Source organism: Fukomys damarensis, unplaced genomic scaffold (genome assembly GCF_012274545.1).
Source record: "Fukomys damarensis isolate Sample0158 unplaced genomic scaffold, DMR_v1.0_HiC HiC_scaffold_17, whole genome shotgun sequence".
Classification (NCBI taxonomy): domain Eukaryota; kingdom Metazoa; phylum Chordata; class Mammalia; order Rodentia; family Bathyergidae; genus Fukomys; species Fukomys damarensis.
Genome location: NW_022900929.1, coordinates 46,792,972 through 46,819,911, shown reverse-complemented (window position 1 = coordinate 46,819,911; position 26,940 = coordinate 46,792,972). Strand labels below are relative to the sequence as shown.

Below are 26,940 nucleotides of genomic sequence, written 5' to 3'. Positions count from 1 at the left end.
GGCCGCGCGGGAGGAGGCTCTGTGCGGCCGCAGCCGGTGTCCGCCGTCCGCGGAGGAGGAGGCCCTCGCCCTTGGGAATCCTTGGCGGCCCAGACTGAAGGGAAGTCGGCGCCGGAGAGCCCGCTCTGCATTTTGATTCATCTCGGGCCCTGTAAGGGTCACATCTTGTGAAAATACCTGTAAAATCAATTTAACGTTCAGTGCAGCGTGTAAAGACAGCTCTAAGAATTTAAAAGACGCCTGAGTCAGAACATTTAAATGCTTGAGTCCCTGTAGCAGCGTTTTAACACGTCTAAGTGCAGAGGGTGGAGAATGCAGCCTGATTGCCGCCACTGTTCGCGCCCTGTAACATTTTAAGAGTCAAGAAAAGCGCCCATAAAACAAAACAAAACGCCGAAAAAACCCAAGTGGGCAGTCCTCTAGGGACGGAACAGCTGACTTGTAGAAATTTGGGTTGGTCCTTATTTCTGTGTGAGAACTTTGTATGCAAAACTTTTTATTTGCAGGCCTAGATTAAAAAATAAGAATTGTTAAAACACGGAGTTTAACTCAATAGTGGCTTTTGTTAGCAAGCCAATTGTGTTATTAATTCTTAATGCCTCATGCAAGGCAGGAATCGTTATCACAGTTTTACAGGTTAAAAAAACGTTTGGCAGGAAAAAAGGCATTTTCTCTTCACACAAGCAATGGCAGAGCTGCAAATTAAGTCTTAGCATTCTGCCTTCTCAGCTGCGTCCCCCTCTAGACCATGTTACAAAACAAATGAGTAGTTACTTTGATGTTACTCATAAAAGGCGCGAGTAAGCCAAATGTTCTGTGAACGTGAAGTGTTAAATCGTAATAACCTTCCATGTCTGGCCTGCTTTGGGAGGCTCAGCTGCCCTTAGGTGTTGGATACCTCACGGAGAGGAGGGGGTGGAGCAGAAACGTGGAAAATAATGTCAAGGGAAAGATTTTTGCCTCAGGAGCCCAATCTGTGCTCATCTTTACCACCCCCAGTGTTGATGTCATTCTTTGCCTTGTACCGCATGTTCTGGCCACAGTTCCTATCTGTCTCAGCTACATTGCTACACCTTCGCCCTACTGCATTGGCTTTGACCTCTCAGTCTTGTCCGCCTCATTCCTCCAGGTGCCCCTTATTGACGCTGTATGTAACAATAGTTGTTCAAGTGTGGAATGTTTTGTCACACCTGAAGGATGATTCTAGAATTAATGATCAAAAACTACCAACAGATCTTAAGTGAAAGGCAAGTTAAAGAAGCACAAAGAAACTATTCTTGACTTTGATAGCCGAGTTATTTGACTGGAGGGCGCAAAAACAGACTTTGATTTTTTTCCCCCCATCTTTCCTCAGTTCACCCATATCTGGCAAATGGTTGCTCAGTTTTAACTTCAGCTTTATAATGGTACTGGTGGGGAATCCTGATTAGACCTTACTGAATTGGAAACTTTCCTTTTCAGAAAGAGGCTTTTTTTTTTTTAAACAGCTCGGAACAAGGAGACATTTATATTCTTGGAATGCCAGTTATTCTGGTACTGGTAAGTCTGTTCACGAACCTATATAAGAGCTGGGGACCCAGGATGTGTGATTTAGCCCCTCCTCTAAAAGGCATCCCTGAGGTTCCTTCCTAGCTTGTGGATAACAGAAACTCAAACCCAGGGCAGTTTCATCTGGAGCATGAGCTATTTATTCATCTTTGTGTTTCGGGCACAGATAAGAATCCTAACCTAAGAAAATCAAATGGCATCTGGAGATTTCTGCTTACCTGGAGAAGGGATGGAAATTGTTCAACAAGGTAAGGGTAGATATTTGCAAAAGGTTTGATGACTTTATCCAGAGAGATCTTATCTGGGTTGGGTGTGGTAGCTCAGACAGTATAATTTCAGCACTCTGGGAGACTGAGGCCAGAAGATTGTAGCCCAGGATGGGCAATTTAGTGATTTAATGAGACCCTGACTCAAAAAAAAAAAAGGGGCTGGGAATGTAGCTTAGTGCAAAAGCCTGGATTCAATCCCCATAACGCCCTCCCCAGAATGAGAGAGGTCTTATCTGAGTTCTTCTTAAGTAAAAGGATTTATCATGTCCATTAGTGCGGTTTCCCTGACAGAAACCCAGGTTTCTGGGGAAACTAAAATATGTGGAGTTTCTTGAATGCTGTTATCAGGAAGCAGATTACACCATCTCCTGTTAGTGTTGGTTCCATATCTGTGTGTGCGAACTCAGGACGCTTCCGTGCTTCACTGGCAAGCATATTATAAAGATAAAAGGTGGCTCGCCAGTTCCTTGACAGTTTCCTTCCTGAGCTTGAATCTTCTCACATCTTGTTCTCCAAAATCTCAGCTCCTTCTGTATCTCAAGCTCTTTTGATATCTCGAATCCTTTCTGTGTCTTAAATCCTCCAGGAACTTGCATTTTCTTTGTTTTGACTATTTCTGTAATGAATCCTTCAGTACTTCAGAGTGGGGAAAGGGAGAGTTCTTATTTGTAACTCTTAAAAGACTTTGGGGATAAAGCTCCAAAGCATGAAAATGTGAGTGTTTGGAGAGTAGAGGTAAAAGATCCCAGCAGAGAGTGGAAATGGAGAGAAAGCCCCTTGAGTGTACAGAATAACCAGACAACCTAATTTCTTGCACTTTTTCTCATACTTGTGCTGGTCTGTATCCATAAGGGTTAGTCAGCTCTGCTAACAATAATGAGAATTTGGTTAGCTTTTACTTACTTTAAGGGTATATCTTCTCAGTCTTGCTTATGCAACTAGAGATTACATCCAAAGTTGGAATTTTACATGATTTTTCCCCCCTCTTTATAAACTAGTAATTCTGCATGAATGAGGCATTTGGGTGCTGTGATGATCCTTCCTAAAGAGTTCCTTATTCTTCTCTTTATTTCATGTTTATAACTGCACTTTCATTAAGTTTTCTTTGGCAGTCCAGTGAATCAAACCCACAGCTTTATTTATGCCAAACACATGATTAACCACTGAGCAATGTCTCTGGTCCCTGCATTTCCCTTTTCTAAGAACTTAGTTTTATTAGATATTCAAGTATTTCCCTTTCATGACATACAGCCAGGGGAAGCATACCTATAATGGAATCACTTGAGAGACTGAGGCAGGAGGATTGTGAGTTTGAAGCTAGTCTGAGCTGCATAGATGATCCTGTCACACACACACACAAAAACAAAATCCTGCATGGTGCTGCATGCCAGTAATCCCAACACTTGGGAGGCTGAGGCAGGAAGATCACCATGAGTTCAAGGCCGACCTGGGCTATGTAGTGAGTTCAAGACCAGCTTGAACTATAGTGAGACTTTGTCACAGCCACACACCCCCAACAAAAACCAAAGGGGGACTCCAAAAATAAAAATGCTTAAGGGCTGGGGATTTAGCTCAGTGGTTCTGCCACCTGCCTCACATTGAACACAAAACAAATGCTTGTTACTTTGAGTATCACCTCTAGTTTGTGTTACTTTTTTTGTTTTGTTTTGAAATGGGCCTTGAAATATAACTCTGGCTGGCCTTGAACTCATGGTGATCCTCCTACCTCAGCCTTTGTGTGCTGGGATTACCAGCATGCGCCACTATACCTGGTTTAGTTTGTGTTGCTGTTAAAAAATCTTGTTGAGGGCCAAGGATTTAGCTCAGTGGTTCTGCTGCCTGCCTCACAAGTGCAAGGACCTGAGTTCGATCCTGGAGCCAAAAAAAAAAAAAAAATCTCATTGGACTGGAAAGTACAAGGTCCTGAGTTCGATCCCTGGTACCAAAAAAAAAAAAAAAAAAAAATCTCATTAGATTTAGAAACCTTTCCTACCAAAAGCCCAGGTTGTTTGGAACTACTAAGTTAGCTCAGTTATATAAAATGAGAATCCATACCCTTTACTTTTTCATCCCCATACCATTAAGTGTGCAGCAAGCAGTTTCCTCCTTGTAACCTGAGTGAAGAAGACCTGCTGCAGAACCCCTACTTCAGCAAGCTGCTGCTGAGTCTCTCACAGCTTGTGGATGAGAGTGGCTTAAGCCTCTTCCTGGCAAAGGAGCAGGCTGAGGTAAGGGCCCCAGCAGCAGGGCAGGCAGGAGGATGGGAAAGCCTTCCGAGAGAGGCTCCTGTCTGAGAACATTTGGTTTTCTAGGCATGGAAGGAAGTTCGACTGCATAAGACATCATGGTTGAGGTTTGAGATTTTGCAGCGAGTAATTCAAGAGCTGCTTGTGGACTACTATGTGAAGAAGCAAGACACAAATTTAACGTTTGAGGACAAAAAGGTGAGTCTGAAGAGAGGAGGTTGGTGTCAGTGACCACTTACAGGAATGACCTGGACAGCTGTGGCTTTGTCTAATGAGGTGGTGTAGGGGAAAGGTGGGCTTAAAGTAATGGTTTATGAAAAAACAAATGGACTAGTTATTGGGCAAGGCTTTGAAATAGAAAAATTGACAGGAGAAGCCAGTTGCAGCTGAGTTATCTGGAGAGGATGACAGGTTTGAGGACTTTGAAAATGTATGAGAAGCCAGGTGTGGTGGCATGCGCCTCTAATCCCAGTACTCCAGTGGTAGAGGCAGGAGCATCTCTGAGTTAGAGGCCAGCCTGGGCTACATAATGAATTCACTGCCAGCCTGAACTACAAAGTGAGACCCTGTCTCAAAAAACAACAGCAATAACAAAAAAGAAAATGTATGAGAACCAGTTCACAGGGATGGAAGAGATGGAGTAGGAGAAATTTTGTTTTTGTTTTGTTTGTTTTGTTTGTTTTTTGAGACAGGATCTCACTATGTAGTTGAGACTGACCTGGAACTCACTATGTATTCCAGACTGGTCTCGAACTCACAGCGATCCTCCTGCCTCAGCCTCCCAAGTGCTGGGATTACAGGCGTGCGCCACCATGCCCGGCTAAGAGAAATTTTTTAATTACCTCTTCTTTTTTTGGTACTGGAGATCAAACTCAGGACCTTGCACTTTTGAGGGAGGCACTGTGCCTCTGAGCTAAATCCTTGGCCCTGTTACCTCTTTTGCTTTTCATTCTCTCTTTCAGTTCCTGGAGACCCTCGAACATCGGCTACTTGTGACTGAACTGACACAGATCTTAGGCCCTAGCCGGGAGAGCGAGACGCCTCCACTGCTAGGACTGGAGAAGGCGGATCTTCTGGAGCTCATGCCACCCTCAGAGGTGGGAGTGGGCCCGTACTGGGAACAAAGAAGCAGATCTGCTTAATTTCTCCCATTTCATGATTTGTTGTTAAGCTTTACCATTTTAAAAAATGTATATACATTCATGATAATCAAACTCAAATAAGAAAAACATTATACGGATTCCCTTTCAAAGGATTTCTGAGCCCGCGAATTTTAGACAAGATGAGCAAGGCTCACCCTCCTGAGGTGAAAAAATTTATGGACAAGAAGTTACCATTGAAATTAAATGGTGGCAGACATGTCCAAGGAATATTGAGAGGATTTGATCCCTTTATGAATCTTGTGATAGATGAATGTGTGGAGATGGCAACTAGTGGGCAACAGAACAATATTGGAATGGTGGTAATACGAGGAAATAGTATCATCATGTTGGAAGCCTTGGAACGAGTTTAAATAGTAACTGTTCGGCAGAGAAATCCATTCCCCTCTTCCGAGCACTAGCTATGACTAAAAAATTGGGTCATACACATTTTCATACTAAATTTTTTGTTAAATAAACTTCTGTAAGTCAAAAGAAAAAAAAATATACAGAAGATAGTAAAAGCTGAAGTACTACATCTTGAAACACAGTATTGTATAAACAATTGGATGTAAAATGGTATTATAACCTCCATCCTTTGTAGAGTTTGTTTTGGTGTTATATATATATTTTAGACTTTTCTTTTTGAGACAAGATCTCACTATGTAGTTAAGACTGACCTGGAACTCACTGTGTAGCCCAGGCTGGTCTCAACTCACAGCGATCCTCCTGTCTCAGCCTCCCGAGTGCTGGGATTACAGGTGTGCGCCACCACGCCTGGTTTAGACTTTTGTTTTCAAGTCAATAAATATATGTAAATAAGATGATACATGGGTGTAATGGCACACGCCTGTAATCCCAGCATCTTGGAGCTGTGGCAGGAGGATCATGAGTTTGAGACCAGCCTGGGCTACACAGTGAGTTCCAGACTAGTTTGGACTACATAGGCCCTGTCTCAAAAACAAACTAATAGCCAAGGATTTAGCTCAGTGGTTCCAGTGCCTGCCTCACAAGTGCAAGAGCCCAAGTTTGATCCCTGGTACAAAAACAAACAAACAAAACAAACTAATAAAAACCAAGCCAGGTGTAGTGGCACACACCCGCAATCCAGCATTCTAGGAGGGCAAGGCAGGAGGATCAAAAATTTGGACTGCCTGGGCTACATAGTGAGACCTTGTCTCAATTAAAAAGGACTGAATTACTTGTGTGTGTGTGTGTGTGTGTGTATACATGAAGCTAAGTGTGAAGGCCCCTGCGTTCAATCCCCATTACTACAAAAACAAAAACCTACCACACTGATTAGTACCGCCACACTGCTTTCTGAAAAAGTGTTTGCAGTGCTCCTATGGTAGCAGCCTGTGTTATCACCAACATGAGATCTTGACAGTCATTTTACTTTAAAATTTTTTTTCTTCTGCAGTGCTGGAGATTGAACCCAAGGCCTTGAACGTGCTCGACAAGCACTACACTGCTGAGCCACCCTGCCCCGCTTTGCTAACTTGCTAGGCTAACAATGAGTCTCCCTGCTGTCTCTTGATGCATTTTCTTTGGTTACCATTGTGGTTGTATCATGTATTCAAGGCGAGGTCTCCAGGTTCTGGCAGTTTATTTTCACCTCTCTTTTGGCCTCTTTGGCTGTAGGATTTTGTGTGGATGCGAGCTCGGCTCCAGCTGGAAGTGGAGGAGCAGCTCAAGAGGAAATGTTTCACTCTGCTTTGCTACCATGACCCCAATTCAGGTGCGTGTTGGCTCTCTGTTCTGCTCACAGCTGGCTTCAGGGTTCTGAATGCTCTTTGAGAATAATGTATTTGAAGGATCAGAGATGCTGATTTGTTTTTTTGCTGGTGGCATAAAAACAAGCACTTTGTAAGCATTCCTTTTATTCAGCAAGGTGCTGGTGTGGTGCAGATGCAGAGTGAGAGGGAAGGATGCTATCCTCTGGGGGATCAGATGGCAGAAGGAGTGCACCCCTGTGGGTTACCCTTATCTTTATAAATTCAGGGACAAAGTAGGACTCAGAGGTCAGAGCAAGGAGAACCTAACAGTGAGAGTTGGACAGCAGAAGGAACTGGGAAAAAGGCAGAATTTAGAGGGCCAGAGGTAGGACGGGCACCCAGGCCTTAGAAAGACAGTAGCATGCAGATCTGTCCTGCCAATCCTCCATCTCCGTGCCTAGATGCCGACAGTGAAACCCTGAAGGCTGCAAAGGTGTGGAAACTGGCAGAGGTCATGGTGGCTGAAAGGCAGCGGTGCCAGGACGCGCAGGGTCAGCAGAAGGAGCAGCTGGTGTTGCTGGAGAAGAAGAGTGCCACCTACTCCCAGGTGCATCTGCTCACCTCTACCCTGCCCCTTTAGGGAAGCAGGGTTTCTGATTTGCCTGCTTCCTGTTGGCTTTGCTTACAGCCTTTTCCTCCTTCCTCTTGGGGCCTCAAGGTACTTCTCCGCTGCCTCATCTTGCTGCAGAGGCTACTTCAGGAGCACCGGCTGCAGACTCAGTCCGAGCTGGATCGCATCAATGCTCAGTACCTGGAAGTCAAGTGCAGCGCCATGATCCTTAAGCTGCGGTGAGCTGTGTCTGTGCCCTGGGGGGCCCATACACCACTTACCTGTCCCTCCCCCTCCTCTCTTCCTCTCTCCCCTGCCTAGCATCCGGGGCTTCCAGGAAGTATCCTGGCAGTGTCAGCTTTGGATCACCCAAAAGCTCTTGACATCTTTCCCTCTACAACTTTCTGAGATAGGTGTTTTACGTGAGATCAGTTCAAGGATTGAGGATGACCTTATTTATCCCACACCTGCTTAGCTCCCACTTAACTTGGCCAGGCATGATGTCTGTGCCTGGCTCTGCTGCTGTCAGTGATCACCCATGTGACACTTCTTTCTTCCCTCTGTCAGAATGGAGGAACTGAAGATTGTGTCCGACACTTACACTGCTGAGAAAGTGGAAGTTCATCAGCTCATTAGGTGAGGACCCCCACACGCTCCAGCCTTGTTCATTTTAACTCGCTCCCTGTGTCTGTTTGCAGTACAGGTATCCTTACACTGAACCTTCTCTGTCTGGGCCCTTAGGGACCGCTTAGAGGCAGGCATTCGCCTACAGGAGCAGGACTTGCAGAAGTCACGACAGGTCCTAAACACCTATGAGGTTCTCGGGGAGGAGTTTGACAGGCTGGTAAAGGAGTACACCCAGCTCAAGCAGGCAACAGAGAACAAACGCTGGGCCCTGCAGGAGTTCAGCAAGGCCTACCACTGAGATCAGGCAGAGCCAGGAAGCACGGCTTCTGTGCAGCCGTTGCTTCTCTTCCTGCTTTAAGGGCTACTTCTACCTGGGGCTCCTTTCACTCCAAGAGAAAGTCGGACATGGGCCTAAAACACTGCAGCTGTGCACATACCCTACTCGTTTCTGATGGTCTCTTCTGGAAAATGCAGTGAGCAGATTTGTGTAACTTGGTTTTTGGGTTTTTTTTTGGGGGGTACTGGGTATCGAACTCAGGTCCTTGCACTTGTGAGGCAGGTGGTGGAACTACTGAGCTAAATTCCCGGCCCAGATTTGTGTGACTTTACACGTGGCTGTTTGTCAGTGTCAGCCCTGTTTTGGATTCTCCTGAATAAAGTGATGGCATTACGTCTTAAGATTTTAGTCTTTCCATGGGCAAGGATGGAGAAAGAACATTGAAGTCTGTGGGTAAGGAGAAGAACTGAGTGGATCCGAAGAGCAACAGATCTGCAGTGCTAACCCAGAAGGTGGGTTGCAGAAGCTCCCGCCTGCCCTTCTCCTCAAGTCCTGGAGGCTTCATTCTGGGAGAGCAGAATGGGATTAAATCCCAGCTTGCTTAGGAAGAACCATGATCTCCAGAGTGGTAGCTGCTCAGGCAGGTAGTGGGCTGTCAGCCGTTATAATAAAGCAGCGAGGCATCCAGCTCAGTATGAGGTGAGGACACAGCTACTTGTGTTCCTGGTTCCCTCTGCCAGGGCTTGAAGACTTTGCGTCTCTTCAAAACAGAGTGGGGAGGAGACCCCAACCGAGTTCACTGGCACTTTAGCTGGGAACAAGGAGGGGCCTGGCTCACGACAAAACCAGGGAGGGAGAATGGAAGCAGAGGGTCCCTACCTTTACTTAGAACCTATTCAGCTTCTCAGCCACTTCCCAGAGAGACTGATTCGGGTATGCTGCAAAAGTCAAATGGTGCTCCAAGATGGTATGAGATGAATTAGGTTCTTGAACTCAACTTTAATTTTTTTTAAAATTTTTTTACACCTCTCCTCCTTCAATTTGCAGATTTCAAGTATTTTGTCCCAGGAACGTAAGACAGAAAGCAAATGCTTTCCCTGAAGATGAATTTTCATAGTCCTACTCACCACTCAGTGCACATAGCCTTACCTAAATGATTACTTTAAATTTTTTTAAAGTGGTGCTTACCACCATTTTTCTGTGAGCAAATGTTATTCCACACAAAATGGACAAAAGAGTCAGGCATGGTGGCACGTGTGTAATCCCAGCACTCGGGGAGGCGGGTGCTGAGGCAGGAGGATTGCCATACATTCGAGGCCAGCCTGGATACATAGTGAGACCCTTCATCAAACAAAGTGGGCCGTTAGCAACTAGATAATGGAAAAACTCAGAAATAGCCAATAATAGCTGGGCATGGTGGCACGTGCCTGTCATCCCAGCACTGAAGAGGCTGGGGCTAGGGGATCTCAAGTTCAAATCCCACCTGGGCAACTTAGTGACTACCTCAAAATAAAATATAAAGAGGGCTGGGAATGCAGTTAAGTGTGGAGACCTTGGGTTCAATCCCCAGTACTGTGGAAAAGAAAAAAGGAAGAAATTTACTGTAAAAAATTGGGTCAATTACTTTTTGGAATGTCTCATCATTTCCCTGTGACACCCAACTGTTCCTCTCCTATTCCAATATAGTAGCCACTATGTAATTATTTAAATTCAAATCTAAGACAATTATATAAAATTGAATTTCTAGTAGCTTGGTGTTTACTGTTTGGATGGTGCATGTACAGGACATGTATATTGCAGAAAGTTCTGTTGGACAGTGCTGTAAACCTGTATTTCCTGCAAACGAGGTAGATCTACAGGCTTGACTGGGTTCAGGCAAAACATTTTTGCAAAGACTATTTAGACAACATATACTTCACAGTGTACAAACTGGAGCCATAACATCAGAATGCACCCCCCTTGGTACCGGGGATTGAACTTGGGTCCTTGCGCTTGCAAGGCAGGCGGCCACCGAACCACTGAGTTAAATCCCCGGCCCTCCTCCCCATTTTTTTGAGACAGTCTCACTTGTGCTTCAGGTTCACTTTGAACTCACTAGCCCAGGTTGGCCTCAAATTCACAGTGATCCTCCTGCCTCAGACTCCCAAATGCTGGGATTACAGGTGTGCACCACCACACCTAGCTTGAAAAGTCTCATTATTTAGGATACATTTGATTGCTGGGTTAAGGTGGTAGCTGACAGATGTCAGTTAGTGGGCTTTCTCTAATATATAAAGGTAGAGTTTCCCTTGGTGGTGAGTAGCATCTGGAAATGAACCTCAAAAATTTCAAAATCTAGCCAGGTGTGGTGGCGCACACCTATAATCCCAGCACTCGGGAGGCTGAGGCAGGAGGATCGCTGTGAATTCGAGACCAGCCTGGGCTACATAGTTTCAAGTCAGCCTCAACTACATAGTGAGACCCTGTCTAAAAACAAAAACAAAATCTAATTGATGTTGAGTATAGTCTTCAGCATTTTATTTAATTAGGTGCTCGTTCTAAACTGTACTAGGTTGTGGTATTTGAAATAGAACAATAATAATAAAGTAGTCCTTGTCCTTAATATTTATAATCTGTAGACAGCAGTAGGTACACAGAACAGTCTTAACAAGCATGGAACAGTGACATATGCTTCTGATTGCAGCTACTGCAGAGGCTGAAGCAGGAGGGTGGCAAGTTTGGGGCCAGTCTGGGCAACTTAGCAAGACAGTATTTCAGAGAAATAAAAGGCACTGGGGCTAGGTGTGATAGTGTGCTCCTCTAATTCCAGCACTCTAGGAGGCTGACGGGTTGGGGTGGAAGTTTGAGCCTAGCCTGGGCAACTTGGTGATTTTACAAGACCTTGTCTCAAAATACAAAAAAGGGGGCACTGGGTGTGGTGGCACAGACCTGTAATCCCAGCACTCTGGAGGCTGAGGCAGGAGAATCCCTGTGGGTTCAAGGACAGCCTCAATTACAGAGGGGGGACCAAAAAAAAAATACAGCACCAACTCTTGTTGGGCCAGGGATTTAGCTCAGTGGTAGCACTGCCTGCCTCGAAAGCACAAGGTTCTGAGTTTGATCCCTGGTACCAAAAAAAAAGCTGGGGATGTAGCTCGGTGTGAAGGCCTGGAGTTCAAACATGCACACATTGAAAAAATGTAGTGGAGGTATAGCTTAGTAGTCGAGTGCTTGCCCAGCATGTGCAAGGTCCTGCTGGATTCAATCCCCAGAATAACGTGTGTGTGTGTGTTTGCCAACCAAAAGTAATGAATCTGGAGCCATGATAGGGAAGGCAGATTTGGTTCAGGCTTTGTAGAGGTAAATTTGGGATAGAATTTTGGAAGAAACAGCAAAGATAAGCAGTGTGAAAAAGTAGAGTTGGGAATGAGCAAATCATGTACCAAGGAAAGCTTTCACGTAATGTGGCCACAGTTTGAGGAAAAAAAAAATCAGTGACAAGTAGGGACTGGAGAGCTGAGAGTTCAGAAATATTTAGATTTCCAATTACCTGAGGAAAAAAATGGCTTCTATGGCCTGAATCCCACTCTAGATCCCTGTAGAACGTAAGAGATGAACCGTGAGCTATTTCTTCTATTTCCAAAGTCCAAAGAAATTTGAATACAGTGGACCCTCAAGTTATGACCAACCTGACATGTGAACAGCTTGGTTTATTTAGGTCATGGAAGAGTCATCTGCCTGTTATCTATAGTGTGTACAGGTAAACATCCAGATCTCAGCTGTACTGACCTACAAACAACTTGAGTTACAACCAGCCCTTGAGAACCTATCAAGTTTGTAAGTCAAGGGGCCACTGTATCTTCCCACAATAGTTCTGCATAAATTTGAAAAAAAAAAATATCTCAGCCAGGGATTTGGCTCAATGGCGCCTGCACCTGCCTTGAAAGTGCAAGATCCTGAGTTCAAGCCCCAGTACCAAAAAAAATTTTTTTTATGGGCTTAAAGACAAATCACGTGCTTGTAAAAAGCTCAAATCTCTCCAGGTGTGGTGGCACACACCTGTAATCCCAGCACTTGGTAGACTGGGGCAGGAGGATCACAAGTTCATCCAAGGCTGGGCAATTTAGTGAGATTCTGAGTCAAGCTGGGCATGGTGGTGGACACCTGTAATAGCCCTCAGTAAGATAAGGCAGGAGGATCCCAACTTTAGCACAGTCTGGGTGATATAGCAATTAGTAAGATCTGTCTCAAAAAATTAAAAAAGGGCTGGAGATGTGGCTCAGTGTGAATGCTCGGGATTTAATCCTCAGTACCACAATAAATAATAAAATTTAAATTATTTACTTATTTATTTTCTTTGTTACTGGGGATCGAACTCAGGTCCTTGCACTTGTGAGGCAGGCAGCAGCACCACTGAGCTAAATCTCTGGCCCTCTTAAATTTTTTAAGCTGGGCATGGTAGCACATACCTGTAATCTCAGAACTTGGGAGGCTGAGGCAGGAGGATCACTGAATTCAAGCCCACTCTGGACTACATAGTTCACGGCCAGCCTGCACTACAAAGCAAGACTGTCTCAAACAAACAAAAATAAAATAGTTAAATAAAATTTAAAGCCAGAAAAGTGATTTCATCCTAGCTGAGAATGTAGCTCAGCGTGGCGGTCTTGGATTTAATCTCAATATAGCAAAAAAAAAAGCACCTCCAGAAAAGTGCTCTTGAAGGCTGACATGAGGAGCAAACATTCAAGCACACACTGGGCAATTTAGTGACTTAGGGAGATGTAGCTTGGCTCAGTTTGAAGGCCCTGCTTTCCATCCCTAGTACCTCACACACACAAGAATGTAATTTCTTACAATCAACTGATTGTAAGACAGTTGTGGTGGCTCATTCTCTAATTCCAGACACTGGGGAGGCTGAGGCAGGATGATTGCAAATTCCACACCGATCTGAGCAATTTAGTGAGACCCTGACTCAAAGTAAAAAGGGATAGGCATGTGGCTCAGTGGCACAATGCCCTTTGGTTTGATTTTCAGTATTGCAAAACAATTGTAGTTGTTGAGTACACATACATCACACTTTCACTGCAGCAGCTAGGTTAGAGTTTGATGAGATAACTGCCCTGGAGCGGTCCATCCCTAGTGTATGAATACAGGCCCCAGGGTTTCAGGAGGCTGAAGGAGGAAAGGGGGACGGATCCACAGTTGTGCTGAGTGCAATTTACTGTGGGACTTTCCCATGGAATGTGTGTCTGGCAGCCACAAGACCGATTGGATCCTTGGAATTAGGGTCAGAGAGAGGTGTACATACGGGTCAGGACAAAAGTGGTTTCATACTAGCTGGAATCTACCTGGTTTATCTAAACTAGTTATCAAAAAGTTTGGCACCTCACTGGAGGCAGTGTCTGGTATTAAAACTCCACATACCACTGTGATGGTTTTGTCTATAATTTGCTGGGAAATTATGCAGGAAAAGAAGACTGGGGTTACTCTGGGGCAACCATGCCTGTCGCAGCTCAAGATGGCTGTGGTCATGTTAAGCTGTATCCATACAATCTGGGACTGCAGATTAAGCCAATCAACATTAAATTCCTGGGCCCACAGGGCATTCTGGTTTTTATCCAGCCCTGACCTGTTTGAAAGAGACTCTGAACTAGGAATCAGGGACCTGAATTAGAGGTAGGAGTTTGGTCCCTGCAGAGAGAGGCTACAGGGCAGGAACAAGCCCTAGTTGTAATTCCTCTCCATAAAACAAGAGCTTCGAGTCTATTAGGTACCACATATTCCTAAGCACTTTGGATGCAGTAGATAATTTAATTGTATTAGTAAATTTAGGAGATTGACTAGTATTACAGTCTTCACATTACCAGCGGGGAAACTGAGGAAGGTATGGAGAGCTCAGGTAATTTATGCAATGCCACGAAGCCGGTGAGCCCTGGCAGGAAGTCTGGCTCCAGAACCTGCCATCCTAAGATGCTTTGATGACCTGGTGCGAACTGGTATGCTCCAAGCAACATTATTTGTTTGGTTTGGTTTGGGGTTTTTTTGAGATTAGGTCTTGCTATGTAGCTCACTCAGGCTGGCCTTGAACTCACAGTGATCTTCCTGCCTCAGCCTCCCAAGTGCTGGGGTTACAGGCATGTGCCACCATACCTGGCAACACTGTGTTTATGGATTTGGCTTCCTTGGTCCCCTGACTCTGTGAAGGGGACACTCACAGATCACATGAAGACGTCCACCACTGACAGGTGCAGTCCTCTCATGGACACTGAAAATGCAGTTTAAATATTGAGCTGGTGAGCACTGCAGAGATTGAGGGGCAGCAGAGCTTGCCAACAAATGGGGCTCGCGGCCCACACGGTGGGGTCAGGTCCTGAACCTGAAGACGTCGGTGTACTGCGCTGGAGAGACCAGCCCTACCGCCAAGGGCACCTTCCCTCCACTGCTCCATCCCACCAGGCCCTCATTTCAGCCCCCACAGATTGTCCTGAATCCTCCCATCTCATGTGCACACCACTGCCAAATCTCTCATCTGATTTGCAAAATTTTTGTCTTTTGTAATTTTCACTTCCTTTTGTCATTCGAGCAAAGCAGTTTAGTTCTGCACACTGCACACCAAACACAGTCGGTGTGGTTTGGTTGTGGACTCAGGCCCTCAAGCTGCAGCTCCACTTTCTGCCCCTGCTTCCCCATGCCCTCTACTCATCCTAGGCTCACTCGCCCTCTCATTCTTCCGGTTGCTGGCTGCTATTCTAACCACCTGGTGAGAACTGCTCATCAAATCCTACCATCAGCTGGGTGTGGTGGCCCGCACCTGCAATCCCAGAGCTCTGGGAAGTTGAGGCAGGAGGCTAAGGCAGGCAAATTGGAGATCAGCCTGGGAAATGTTGCAAGACTTCATCTCAAAATTTAAAAAGGCCTGGGTATGTAGCTCCATGTGAAGGCCCTGGGTTCAATACCCAGGACTGGGAAAAACAATCCTGTCATCTTTGAGGGCCACCTCAAAATTTGCTGCCTGATTGTCATTCCACAAACACCTCATTACAACTTTTAAAAAACAAGCCAAGGTGCTTTCTGGGCCGGCCTAGTCTCCGTGGTGTCAGAAGGGTGTTTGATGCCATCTGCAACAGCAGAGGCTCCTGGGCGGCAGGTGGTAGAGTGTTCTCAGTCTTCAGCGCCTCAGAATGACTTTGCTCTCCCAGTGATTTCTGAGAACTCCAGAGAGCTTCAGTTTTATCTATAGCATTTCTCACATTCAAAATTAAAAGTGAGAACCCTTAAAAATGTTTATTTACTAGGCCAGGGATTTAGCTCAGGGGTTCTGCTGCCTATCTCAAAAGCACAAGGTCCCGAGTTCAATCCCCAGTACCAAAAAAATTTTTTTATTTAATCATTTTTTAAAAAGCCATTGCATGTTAATATAAATAACACATTTTAAGGAAAACATCGCTATTTTCCAAAACGAACCAATGTTAGTGGGACGAGGTGGCACTGTTTTCATGTTAGCAGAGCTCCCTGCCTCCAATTTAGCAGAAACAGCTGGATTCTCATGCAGACCTCCCTTTGTCGTGATCTGTGGCTTTGGTCGAAGTCAATGAGGAGAATCTGGCCTCACACAGAATGCCACTTAAGGAAGTCCTTAAGAATATTTTGGTTCTTGTGCCAAGTTTTGGGAAATGCTCTTGTTTAAAAAAGAAGAAGTGGCCAGGGATTCAGCTCAGTGGTGCCACACCTGTCTTGCAAGCTCAAGGTCCTGAGTTTGATTCCTGGTACTGGGAAAAAAAGAAAAGAGAAGAAAAAAGGAAAGGAGAATAACCTAGGAATCAGGAGAACTAGGTTCTTCCTTTGACTCTTCTGTTTAATTTAAGCAGAACTGTTTTCTTTTTCCCTCTGCAGTACTAGGTGTTAGAGCCAAGGCCTTCCACTCGGTAGACAAGCACTGTAGACAAGCACCAAGCTCTATCCCCAGACCCCCTAACCTCAGTTTTCTAATCTATACAACGGAAGTATTAAATTCCTACCTCGAAACTTACACCTTGAGCATTAAGTGAGATGATACATTTAAAGTGTCTGGCATGTGGTTGAGCCTATTCATAAATATTAGTCTGGCTAGGAGGGCTGTCTTGTTATTTTGTGAGGTGAGAATATTTGTTGAAGGTTGGACAACTACAGAAGCCTACAGAGAAGGCTAGGGCTTTGAAAGAAAGGATGTAGAAAAGCCTTAAGACCAGGAATACAGAGGGAGGAGAGGGTTTTTTGTTGTTGTTTTTGGTACTGGGGATGGAACTCAGGACCTTGCGCTTCCGAGGCAGGTGGCAGCACCACTGAGCTAAATCTCCAGCCCTCAGAGTTTTTAAAAATGTTTAGTTAATAGCTGGACTTGGTGGTGCATGCCTGTAATTCCTAAGGCAGGAGGACTGCTGTGAATTCAAGGGCAGCCTGGGTGACAGTGAGACCTTGTCTCCAAGAATCCAAAAAATAAAAAATAAATTTAAAAAAAATCACACACTGTGAATATGCTCTGATAGAGAATTTGGAAAAGGTTATTTCACTTGAGGTGATTCTATGTGTAGAATATGTAATCTGAGTCATTTAATGGCATGAGCATTTCTCTACATTATTAAATTTTTCTTTGACACCATTGATTTCATTGTATGGATGATTTATTTAATCATATCCCTATAGGGTATCCAACTTGTTGTACATTTTTTAATAATTATAAAAATGCTACACTAAGCATTTCTCTTAATTAATATTTGTCCTAGTTTGGGAAGATTGGCAAGGGTTACTTTCTAGAAGGAAATTCATAGATGAAGTATTTTATGGTTAAGATCAAAGGCCCTAGCCAGGTGGCACACACCTGTGATTCCAGGACTTGTGAGGCTGAGGCAGGAGGATCACTATGACTTCAAGATTGGCCCTAGGGGCCGGGGATTTAGCTCAGCGGTTTGGTGGCCTGCCTTGCAAGCACAAGAACCCAAGTTCAATCCCCAGTACCAAAAAAAAAAAAAAAAAAAAAAAAAAAAATCAAAGGCCCTAGATGGGTGTGGGCTGCTCACCTGCAATCCTAGCACTTAGGAGGCTGAGGATTGCTAGAAGTTTGAGGCCAACCTGGGCTATATAGTAAGTTCAAAGCCAGTGTGAACTACATAGTAAGACCTTGTAAAAACTAAAAAAATAAATAAAATAAAAAAATCAAAGGCCCTAGAATCAGTTGACCTAGGTTTGTAGTCACTTAACATTTCTAACCTTAGTCCCCCACCCAAGGGCTATCAATGGCACTCTATGACTAAGCTGCATCCCCTGCCCTTTTACTTTTTTATTTTATGGGGTGGGAGTAGAATCTGAGACAAGGACTCACTATGTAGTCCAGACTGGCCTTGAATTTGAAGTTCTTCTGAATCAGCTCTCCAAGTGCTGAGATGATAGGCATGTATCGCCATGCCTGGCTCTCACTGTTTTTAATAATTTAATTTTAATTTTAGTGAACTGCGGTTTTTTAGGGGGGTACTGGGATTTGAACTCAGGACCTTGCACTTGTGAGGCAGGTGATGGCACCACTGAGCTAAATCCCTGGCTTTTCTTTACTTTATTTTATTATTTATTTTTGTGGTACTAGGGATTGAATCCAGAGCTGTTACAGTGAGCTGCATCCTCAGCCCTGTTTTATTTTTTTATTTTAAGACAGGTTCTTGCTAAGTTGCTGTATTGCCCAGGCTCAGTTCAAACTTAAGAATCCTCCTGCCTCAGCCTCCTCCCAGAGTGCTAGGCATGTGTCACTATGCCAGGCAGTTTTTGAGACAGGATCCTGCTAAATTGCCAGGCTGGAACTTGTGATCCTCTTGCCTCAGCCTCCAAAATAGCTGGAATTATAGGCATGCAGTACCATACCTGGCTTATTCTGTTTGTTCTTGTACCAGCTACAATTATAACTCTTTATTTATATATTGCATGTTTCATAAAGGATTTGAGGTAAACATCTAATAATATAGAGTTCCCTTTCCTTTTTCTTCTTCTTGAGCTTTTCTTCTTTGATTTTTACTGCAGATGGAAAGTAGAACAAAGCCGGGCATGGTGGCACATGCTTGTAATCCCAGCTCTCTTGAAGGCTGAGGCAGGAGGATCACTGTGAGTTCGAGACTGGCCTGGGCTACATAGTGAGTTCCAGGTCAGTCTCAACTACATAGTGAGACCCTGTCTCAAAAAACAAAACAACAAAAAAAAGAATTGTGATTGAGGCAGGCAGCGGAACCACTGAGCTAAGAGTTAAAAAAAAAAAATTTTTTTTTTTTGGTACCAGGGATCAAACTCAGGTCCTTGTGCTTTTGAGGCAGAACTGTGATTGGATATCATAAAAGTGAGAAATTAATTTGGTAAATGCTGACATCTTTATAGGATTGAATTTTTTCTAAGAATGTGGTGTGCTTCATTTTCTCAGACTCCTAAGACATCTTTGAAAAAATTTTATAATTTTATTTATGAAGGCACCTCACTTTTTTTCAGTCAAATTATTTTTTAATTCAATGAGTTTTTGGAATTCTTTTGTTTTGTTGTGGGTATCAGGGATCGAACTCGAGACCTTGCGCTTGCAAGGCATGTGGTGGACCCACCGAGCTAACTTCCTATCCCCGTAGCTGATTATTTCACAGTGGCCTTATTCTTACCAGGGCGAATGGGGAAACTACTAGCCACAACAGCTAATGTTTGAAGGTTTATTATGTACAGGGTAGATTCTAAAATCTCTAGTATACTACCTAATTTAATCTTCATGACAGCTTTATAAGAGCTGTTATTTACATTCTCTTTTTGTGAATGAGGAAACTGAAGCCAGAGGTTATAGTCGCATGGTTAGTAAACAGATAAGCAGGATTTAATCTCTTGCTACCTGTTTCCACAGGCAGTGCTCTTATCGATTATTGGGATTTATTTATTTATTTGATAGTTTTGGGGATTAAGCCTAGGGTCTTACACATGCTAGGCAAGTGCTCTAACACTGAGCTACATCTCTAGCCTCAATATTTTAATTGTGTCTTCTAACTGGTTCTTCTTAGACTGTCAGAAAACCATGGATTTATGCTATATTTGTCCTGCAGCGATTGACTTCTCTGCTTTCTAGTATTAATTTTCATCATTTTTAAATTGATTCTGGTGGATTTTTCTATGTATTCAGCCACATTATCTGCAGTGATAATGTGCTGCTCCCTTTCCGAAAGTAATAACCCTTTCTCCAGTATTATTATATTGAATTTTTCAGAGTAATATTAAATCATTCAGTGATAGATAAGACATTCTTGTTTTATTTCATCTTTACCTAAGTTGCTGACTTCATATATATGTATACATATATGGGTTTGGGTTTTTTTTGTTTGTTTTTTTGTTTTTTTGAGACAGGGTCTCATTATGTAGTTGAGACTGACCTGGAACTCACTATGCAGCCCAGGCTGGTCTCGAACTCACAGCGATCCTCCTGCCTCAGCCTCCTGAAGTGCTGGGATTACATGCGTGTGCCATCACGCCTGGCTCATATATGGGTTTATATGAAGAATATTAAGACTATTAAAAATATTTGTAGCAAATGGAATTGACTTACCATTTTTATTCTTTGACTACTACAAATGATCAAATGCTGTTTTTTGGGTTTGGTTTGCAGGCATGCGCCACCACGCCCAGCTGGTCTGGTTTATTTTTGATCCATTTTATAAATAAATTTCCTAATGCCATAACCTTGTGTTAATTTTTGGAGTAAGTTCTACTTAGTTGTGTTATATGATTACTATGCTAATAAACTGTTAAACTTTTTAAAAATACTAAGTATTTTGGGATTTTTACATTTATATCCATGAGTGAGATTGGGCTACAGCTTTCTGGAGTGCTATTTTTGACAAGTTGTGATATTAGATATGTTCTAGCTTCATAAATAAATGGGGTAGTCTTTCATCTTTTTCTGTGTTCAGAATAGTTCTTGCTTTCTATTCATTTTGACAGATAAATACTGTATAATAGAGATGACAAGGAAGGAAATGCAAATTGGCACAGATTATTTTGCCTCAGTAACTCTGCCACTTTTGTAGCTAGAGGACAGCTTTGATTGTGAAGAAGCAATTTGGAGCAGGAGGAGGGTCAAATGGGCCATTATTTGAGTGTTGAAGAGCTGGGCTCGCTGGGCAGGCAGAGAAGTGAGTGAAAGTGCTTCTGGGGAGGGAAAGGAGTGAGGAGGGAGGAGGCAGCACAACAGGAGATGAAAAGAGCCTTTACCGAAGGTGTTTAAACAAAGGAAACAATTCAGGATCAAATAGAAGAGCGGAGCTCAAAGGTGGGGAATGCTGGTGGGCTGGTGGGAGTGGACGGCGCCTTCCCTTCCAGAAAGTCTCCAGTGCACTGGCTTGCTGGTTCCTGTCTCTGATGGGAAAACATAACCTCGTCTCACCCAGTATATTTGCTCTTCTGTCCCTATCTTCATCGGAGCAAAGGCCTGCACCCCATAGTGTAAGGCCGATTCACTGGCCTCTGAGCACAAGAGTTCAGTGTGGAGGCAGCAGAGCATGGCAGAGTTGTCACAGCTTTGACTGAAAGCCTTGGACCTGGGGCCAATGTGTATACAGGTTCTCTGTTACATGTTATTTTTTATGGTGTAGGAAAGTGCTATAGGAAAGACTAGGAGCAGTGTGGAACAGGATCACTGGGAACCGTTCAGTATTGTGCTTGCCACATGGCTGAGGCCATTTTGAATGAAAAAAAACAAAGACAACACAAATGAAATTCAGCCCATGGAAGCTTACTTTAAGGTCAGTCAGAAATTCTAGGTTCTTATTCCACAAACCTTTTGCAGATTTTTTGAGACAGAGTCTCACTATGTAGTTGAGACTGGCCTGTAACTCACTGTGTAGCCCAGGCTGGTCACAAATTCACAGAGATCCTCCTGCCTCAACCTCCCAAGTGCTGGGATTACAGGCATGCACCACCACACCCGGCTCCTTTTGCAGATAATTTTATTTTAACAAGTGGAAAAACTGACATTACTGTTTCACAGGTTTTCTTCTTTCCCTCTTACCAGTGGATGGGTTAGTTAACAACCAACAGAGCAGCCACCAGCTTGACTTTGGGAGTGAGATGCCAGGAGCGCAGATGGTCCACCACTCAGATAATTAGCTTCGGAAGAAGAAATAACATCTAATAAGTCTTCTGTGAATGTAGAGTTTGGTTGGGCACAGCTGGGGCAGAGAACAAGCGAACCTCCTCAACAATTCTTTTTATTTCTTACACTTGCCCATATCCTGTGGTCAACAACTTACTGAAAAGACCCGCAGGGAAGAATCCAAATGAATTCTGTAGATATTCCCACCTTACAGAAGTGGGGAACATAACGCCCCATTCTTTGGGTATAGGTCATTCTCTAGTGACTTCCTTCCAAAGACCACAGTATGGAAAGTTGGGGAAGGGGGAGAGGGAAGGAGACAAATCACTTTAGAGTGAGAAATGGATGCCACCTGCAGTCTCTATTCTGGGTAGTGGAGGTCAACATCGACAGCCCGTAAGTCATGGTGACAGTATTTACCCTTGATGTGATGTGATGAAAATTATGTTTACTTCTCTGATCTTCCTTCCCAAAATGCGTAACCTCAGTCTAATCATGAGAAAAACAAGGGACAAATTCCAATAGAGGGACATTTTACAATACACCTGATCACTGTGCATCAAGACCATCAGTCATCAAAAGTGAGGAATGTCTTGAGAAATTACCACAGACAAGAGGGGCCTAAGGCGACATGATAACTAAGTATAATATGGTATGCTGCATAGGATTCTGGAGCAGAAAAAGGTATAATAGTAGGAGTAGTAGTAGCAATAGCGTGGGACAAAGCACCTCCAATCTCGTCATGGTGCCTTTTCTTAGTTATTTGGTTTTCTGACTTTCACCCTTTTGGGACATTTACGTTGTACCTAGGGCTCCTCAGAACATATCCTAGCCACACCTTTTCTATTTCTCAGGGCTGTGTCCCTCAAGGACCATGGTGATTTCATTTACTGTCAAGGCTTCAGTCATTACTTTTCTTTCGGCGATTCTGGTTCTGAGATCTTGTTCACATCACTCTCTATTCCACAGCGCCCCCTAGACGTCCAAGTCAGCCACGTCCAATCCAAACCCTGACTTGCTCTAAATCAGAGATGGCGAACCTCTTAGAGACAGGCCCCAAACCCACTTGTTTATCGCAAAGTGCCCGCTTATTTATTGCAAAGTCCAATTAAACCAAAAATTGTGATTTTTAGTTTAGGAAAAAACAACTCATACATTAATATCTTTTGTCTGAAAAGAAAAACAATAACAGCTTTCAATGATACAGCTTTTTACTGAAAGGTAAAAGTTTGCATTTGGTATGCTTTTGCACAATTAATGTGATTTTTGCTATTGTATGCACGCTGATAATTTGTCAGACCTTGGCTGGAGCGACTTGGCCCGCTGACAGAGGGCTCTGCGTGCCCGCTGTGGCACTGGTGCCATAGATTCGTCACCAATACTTTTTTTAAACCTCTCATCTCCCTGCACAGAGCTAGCCCTAGGCATCGCCTCTGACTTCAGTGCCTTTTGCGCTCCCTGAATCCTGTCAACGCCTTCTGCTGTCTTGTTTCCACCTTCCTTGCCCCTTCCTCAACATCTGTGGGCTCTCAGCCTTCAGGGGGTTCATTTCCCTCGCTGGGTCTTTCCCTGTTTCTCACTGTGAGTTTTGGTCTTCTCTCTGTTTTCAGGTGTGTGTGTGTGTGTGTGTGTTTATTTACATCTTCTGTATTTGAGATAGAGAATCGCTAGAAACTACTGGCTGAGCCAGTCTATTTAAAACGTAGCATGTAGTAAAGGGACACAGCCCATTTTTGACAGTCTCATCCATTAACCCAGTTTTCTGTATTGAAATGAATTTAAAAAAAGACACAAGAAATACCTTTGCGGGAAATGACAGGAAAAGCCAACAAAGGATAGCTACATAATCAATTTAAGAACTGAAACTGTGAGGGTGAAGGGACAATGAAGCAATGAAAAGCTAAGAAACAAAATAAAGTCTAGAAATAGCTCCTTGCGGCCACGAGTTTACTTAAGGTTGCAATAAAGGAGTACCAGTCCCAACGAGCCAGCCAGGAGTCGAACCTGGAATCTTCTGATCCGTAGTCAGACGCGTTATCCATTGCGCCACTGGCCCTGAGACATAAACGGGCTGCTTAGTGATTGCACTTCAAGTTTATACTACAGGGATTTATGGGACGTGTAGTCTCAAAGAATTCTACAGATACACTAGGCATTCTGGGAGACTAAAGTTCGTCACTGATCAGCCCCGGAGATTGGTGGACACTTCGGGAGCCACGCGGGACGTCACTGTCCAATCCTCCAATTGGCGGGCAGAGCTGCGCAGTTCCCACCGCCTCCACCTAGCGAGCTGCGGCAGACGCTCCGGTTGTTAAGGCGACTCGTCCCGCCTTATGGGGGACCCTTTTCGGTTTGTGATTGGCTGCTGGTATCAAGGAATCCCGGCGTGGACAGCGCGAGGGAAAAGATGGCGGCGATGGCGGTCGGTGGTTCTGGTGGAAGCCGCGTGTCCAGCGGGAGAGATCTGAATTGCGTCCCCGAAATAGCGGACACACTGGGGGCTGTGGCCAAGCAGGGGTGAGGGCCGCACCTCCGCGAGAGGAATGCGGAGTTCAAACTTGGGATGGAGAGGGCAGACTAGTCATCCCCTGTAGGGGATGAAGGCTTGAGGAATCTTACTTTCGGAGGGGAGTAGCCTCAGCCCCAAGTCACTTGAGGAAAGAAACTTACAGCGGGTGTATGGTCACTGAGTCCAAAAGTCGAGGGAGTTGTTGGGTAAACTCAAGGGACGTACAGTCAATATTCTAGGGCCTTGGAAGTTGATGATACTGTCTGGGAGTGGGAGGAAGAGTTAGGGGGCAAGGGTGAGAAGAGGTTAATCTTAAGTGGGGAAGCATGAGGAATATTGGGCCAGATCTGAATGTGACAGTATGGAAAAGAAAAAAATGATGCTACCTGGCGTGGATTTCCTTCCTTTCTCCTTACTCATCTTTTCTGTGGGCTGTTTTTGGGAAAAATTGAAGCACTGTGTAACCGAAGTGATATGCCCCAAGGTGGGCTGACATCAGCAGCCCAGTGGGGTGACTGTTGGTTCCTGAAAGGGCTGTGGAAAATCAAGGTAGCCTAAACCCAGTTGCTTGGGTCTCTGGGCACTGCTGTTCACTTTTCATGATGATTCTGGGTCTGTCGCGGTTGTAGGTTTGATTTCCTCTGCATGCCTGTCTTCCACCCGCGTTTCAAGAGGGAGTTCACTCAGGAACCTGCTAAGAATCGGCCTGGCCCCCAGACACGATCAGACCTACTGCTGTCAGGAAGGGGTAGGGACCCATCCCATATGTCCCTTAACTATTAGAGGCAGTAACAACTTATGCTTTATCAGGGCCCTCATTCTCCTCCTTTCCTGACTTGGATATATTGGTTAGTACCTGGGATATAGATAACTCTTGTTTTCCCTCACTTATTGCTAAAAGCCTTAGCTCCCTATTGTGCATCAGGCTATCCCATATCTGTGACAGAAAAAAAAAAAGTCTTTGTTTCTCATCTCTACTTTCTATTTCCTGTTAAGAACTAGGAATTGAACAAGTAAAGTCTTGAGCCTCATTCAATCTTTGTCTCTCTTGGGTTGGGGAATGCAGACTGGAATACGCTAATTGTGGGAAAGCTTTCCCCATGGATTCATCCAGACTCAAAAGTGGAGAAGATCCGCAGGAACTCTGAGGCGGTAAGACTGATCTCTCCTGATGATATTTCTAAAGATTAGTTCTATCACCAAGCTGGATGGGAAGTCATCCCTCTCCCCAGTAACTTGGTATATCAAAGTAAATCAGTTCATATGATGCAATTAAAAAGATTTGACTGTTAGCACTTAACATTTTCCTCTTGATCTTCATTCCAGGCCATGTTACAGGAATTGAATTTTGGGGCATATCTGGGTCTTCCAGCTTTCCTGCTGCCTCTTAATCAGGAAGATAACACAAACCTGGCCAGAGTTTTGACCAACCACATCCACACTGGCCACCACTCCTCCATGGTATGGCTGAATAGCTTGTTCCCAGTTACATGTCATCATAGTTAGGCTTTGCTAAGTACTTTCTTGTCTCTAGCCATACAGTGGTGCATTTGGCAGAACTGAAATGTCAGTATTCCCCGTACCTAAAAGTATTGTGCAGAGGGCCGGGGATTTAGCTCACTGGTTCTGACGCCTGCCCTGCAAGCGCAAGGTGCCAAGTTTGATCCCTGGTACCCCCCAAAAAAAGTATTAGGCAGGGCTGGAGGTGTAAATCATTAGTAGAACTTTTACCCAGCATGGGTAAGGCCCTGGGTTTGATCCCCAGCACTGCTAAATATATACATAAGTAAGAAAAGTGCTGGCTATGATAGCACATGCCTGTAATCCCAGCACTTAGGAGGCTGAGGCAGGAGGATCACTGTGAATTTGAGGCCAGCCTGGGCTACGAAGTGAGTTCAGTTTGAACTACACAGTGAGACTGTATCTCAAAGAAAGAAAGAAGAAAAATAAAAACCATATGTAGACTTTCAAAACATATAGAATAGTTGAATATGGTGGCTCATACCTGTAATTTTAGAACTTGGGAGGCTGAGGCAGGAGGATTAAAATGAGTTGAAGGCCAGCAAGATCGCATCTCAAAGAAAAATTAAACTGGGCTGGGGATTTAGCTCAGTGGTTCCACCGCTGGCCTTGTAAGCTCAAGGACCCAAGTCTGATCCCCGGTACCAAAATAAAAAAAGAAAAAGAAAAGAAAAATTAAACTAAAAAAATCCCAAACATGTAGAATGTACAATGCTGGAGGCATAGCTCATTGGTAGATCATTTGCCTAGATGCGCAAAGACCCATGTAGAATATATAATTACTTCCAGCCGAAATTAAAATAAAAACATGGCAGATATTTGCAAAAGGATATGTACAAGAGACTTAGAGGCACAATTTAAGAAAAGCATATGAAGGGATTGCCTTGAACTGGGCATGGTGTTGCATGCCTATAATCCTAGCACTTTGGGAGCCTGAGACAGGAGGATCAAAAATTTAAGACAAGCTTAGGTAACTTAGTGACTTACTGAGCTCTCTCTCAAAATTAACAAATAGACAACAAAAAACACGTTAAAAAAGACTTAAGGATAGGGCCGGGGATTTGGCTTAGTGGTTCTGCCTTCTGCCTCACAAGATCAAGGACCCAAATTCATTCCCTGGTACCAAAAAAAAAACTAATAAGGTTTAGCCCAGGTTGAAGGTCCTGAGTTCAATCCCCAGTTCAAACAAGGACAATTTGAGGTTTGAGTCAAGATATTTTTATAGGGTGAGTGGTGAACACCTGTAATCCCAGCATTTGGGAGGCCGAGGCAGGAGGATCGCTGTGAGTTCGAGACCAGCCTGGGCTACATAGTGAGTTCCAGGTCAATCTCAAGTACATAGTGAGACCCTGTCTCAAAAAACCAAAA

The 26,940-nt window shown here is 44.2% G+C and overlaps 3 protein-coding genes and 1 non-coding gene across 8 annotated transcripts in view; 3 read left to right on the top strand and 1 right to left on the bottom strand.

The window, feature by feature from the left end:
• Nucleotides 1-6: 6 nt before the first annotated feature.
• On the top strand, nucleotides 7-9,880 carry Haus4 (HAUS augmin like complex subunit 4). Of its 4 annotated transcripts, none has more exons than XM_010637795.3 (11): nucleotides 7-151; nucleotides 1,488-1,539; nucleotides 1,715-1,796; nucleotides 3,903-4,045; nucleotides 4,130-4,261; nucleotides 5,026-5,160; nucleotides 6,844-6,940; nucleotides 7,379-7,524; nucleotides 7,636-7,766; nucleotides 8,095-8,163; nucleotides 8,269-9,880. In XM_010637795.3, exons 3-11 carry the CDS (start codon nucleotides 1,742-1,744, stop codon nucleotides 8,450-8,452), a joined length of 1,092 nt encoding a protein of 363 aa, XP_010636097.1. In that variant the 5' UTR covers nucleotides 7-151; nucleotides 1,488-1,539; nucleotides 1,715-1,741; the 3' UTR covers nucleotides 8,453-9,880. The 4 variants fall into 4 exon arrangements, 3 of the variants coding, with proteins under 3 accessions (XP_010636097.1, XP_010636098.1, XP_010636094.1); XR_004517715.1 differs by lacking the exon at nucleotides 7-151 and having other exon boundaries at nucleotides 158-1,539; nucleotides 8,269-8,943; nucleotides 9,479-9,874; XM_010637796.3 differs by lacking the exon at nucleotides 1,488-1,539.
• LOC109118491 (small nuclear ribonucleoprotein G-like) lies at nucleotides 5,287-5,628 on the top strand. The gene has a single exon (XM_033765072.1). The coding sequence runs from the start codon at nucleotides 5,346-5,348 to the stop codon at nucleotides 5,574-5,576; it is 231 nt and encodes a 76-aa protein (XP_033620963.1). The 5' UTR covers nucleotides 5,287-5,345; the 3' UTR covers nucleotides 5,577-5,628.
• A 13,645-nt stretch (nucleotides 9,881-23,525) lies between the features above and the next one.
• On the bottom strand, nucleotides 23,526-23,598 carry Trnar-acg. The gene has a single exon. It is a non-coding gene; the product is annotated as a tRNA-Arg (tRNA).
• A 268-nt stretch (nucleotides 23,599-23,866) lies between these two features.
• The window catches only part of Prmt5 (protein arginine methyltransferase 5), an 8,943-nt gene continuing 5,869 nt past the window's right edge, over nucleotides 23,867-26,940 (top strand). Inside the window, exons 1-4 of one of the 2 annotated variants that reach the window (XM_010637797.3) lie at nucleotides 23,867-24,059; nucleotides 24,681-24,799; nucleotides 25,118-25,203; nucleotides 25,378-25,512. In XM_010637797.3, coding sequence (XP_010636099.1) covers nucleotides 23,950-24,059; nucleotides 24,681-24,799; nucleotides 25,118-25,203; nucleotides 25,378-25,512 — 450 coding nt within the window. In that variant the 5' untranslated portion in view covers nucleotides 23,867-23,949. The remainder of the gene's footprint in view (nucleotides 24,060-24,680; nucleotides 24,800-25,117; nucleotides 25,204-25,377; nucleotides 25,513-26,940) is intronic. The other variant, XM_010637798.2, reaches the window with a different exon arrangement.

What these genes read in the sequence shown, in the direction of transcription:
- LOC109118491 (XM_033765072.1), top strand. Translation starts at nt 5,346, where the DNA reads ATGAGCAAGGCTCACCCTCCTGAGGTGAAAAAATTTATGGACAAGAAG.
- Haus4 (XM_010637796.3), top strand. Translation starts at nt 1,742, where the DNA reads ATGGCATCTGGAGATTTCTGCTTACCTGGAGAAGGGATGGAAATTGTT. An exon ending in AGCTCATGCCACCCTCAGAG is followed by an intron (nt 5,161 to 6,843) that starts GTGGGAGTGGGC and finishes CTTTGGCTGTAG; the next exon opens with GATTTTGTGTGGATGCGAGC. An exon ending in CTACCATGACCCCAATTCAG is followed by an intron (nt 6,941 to 7,378) that starts GTGCGTGTTGGC and finishes CTCCGTGCCTAG; the next exon opens with ATGCCGACAGTGAAACCCTG.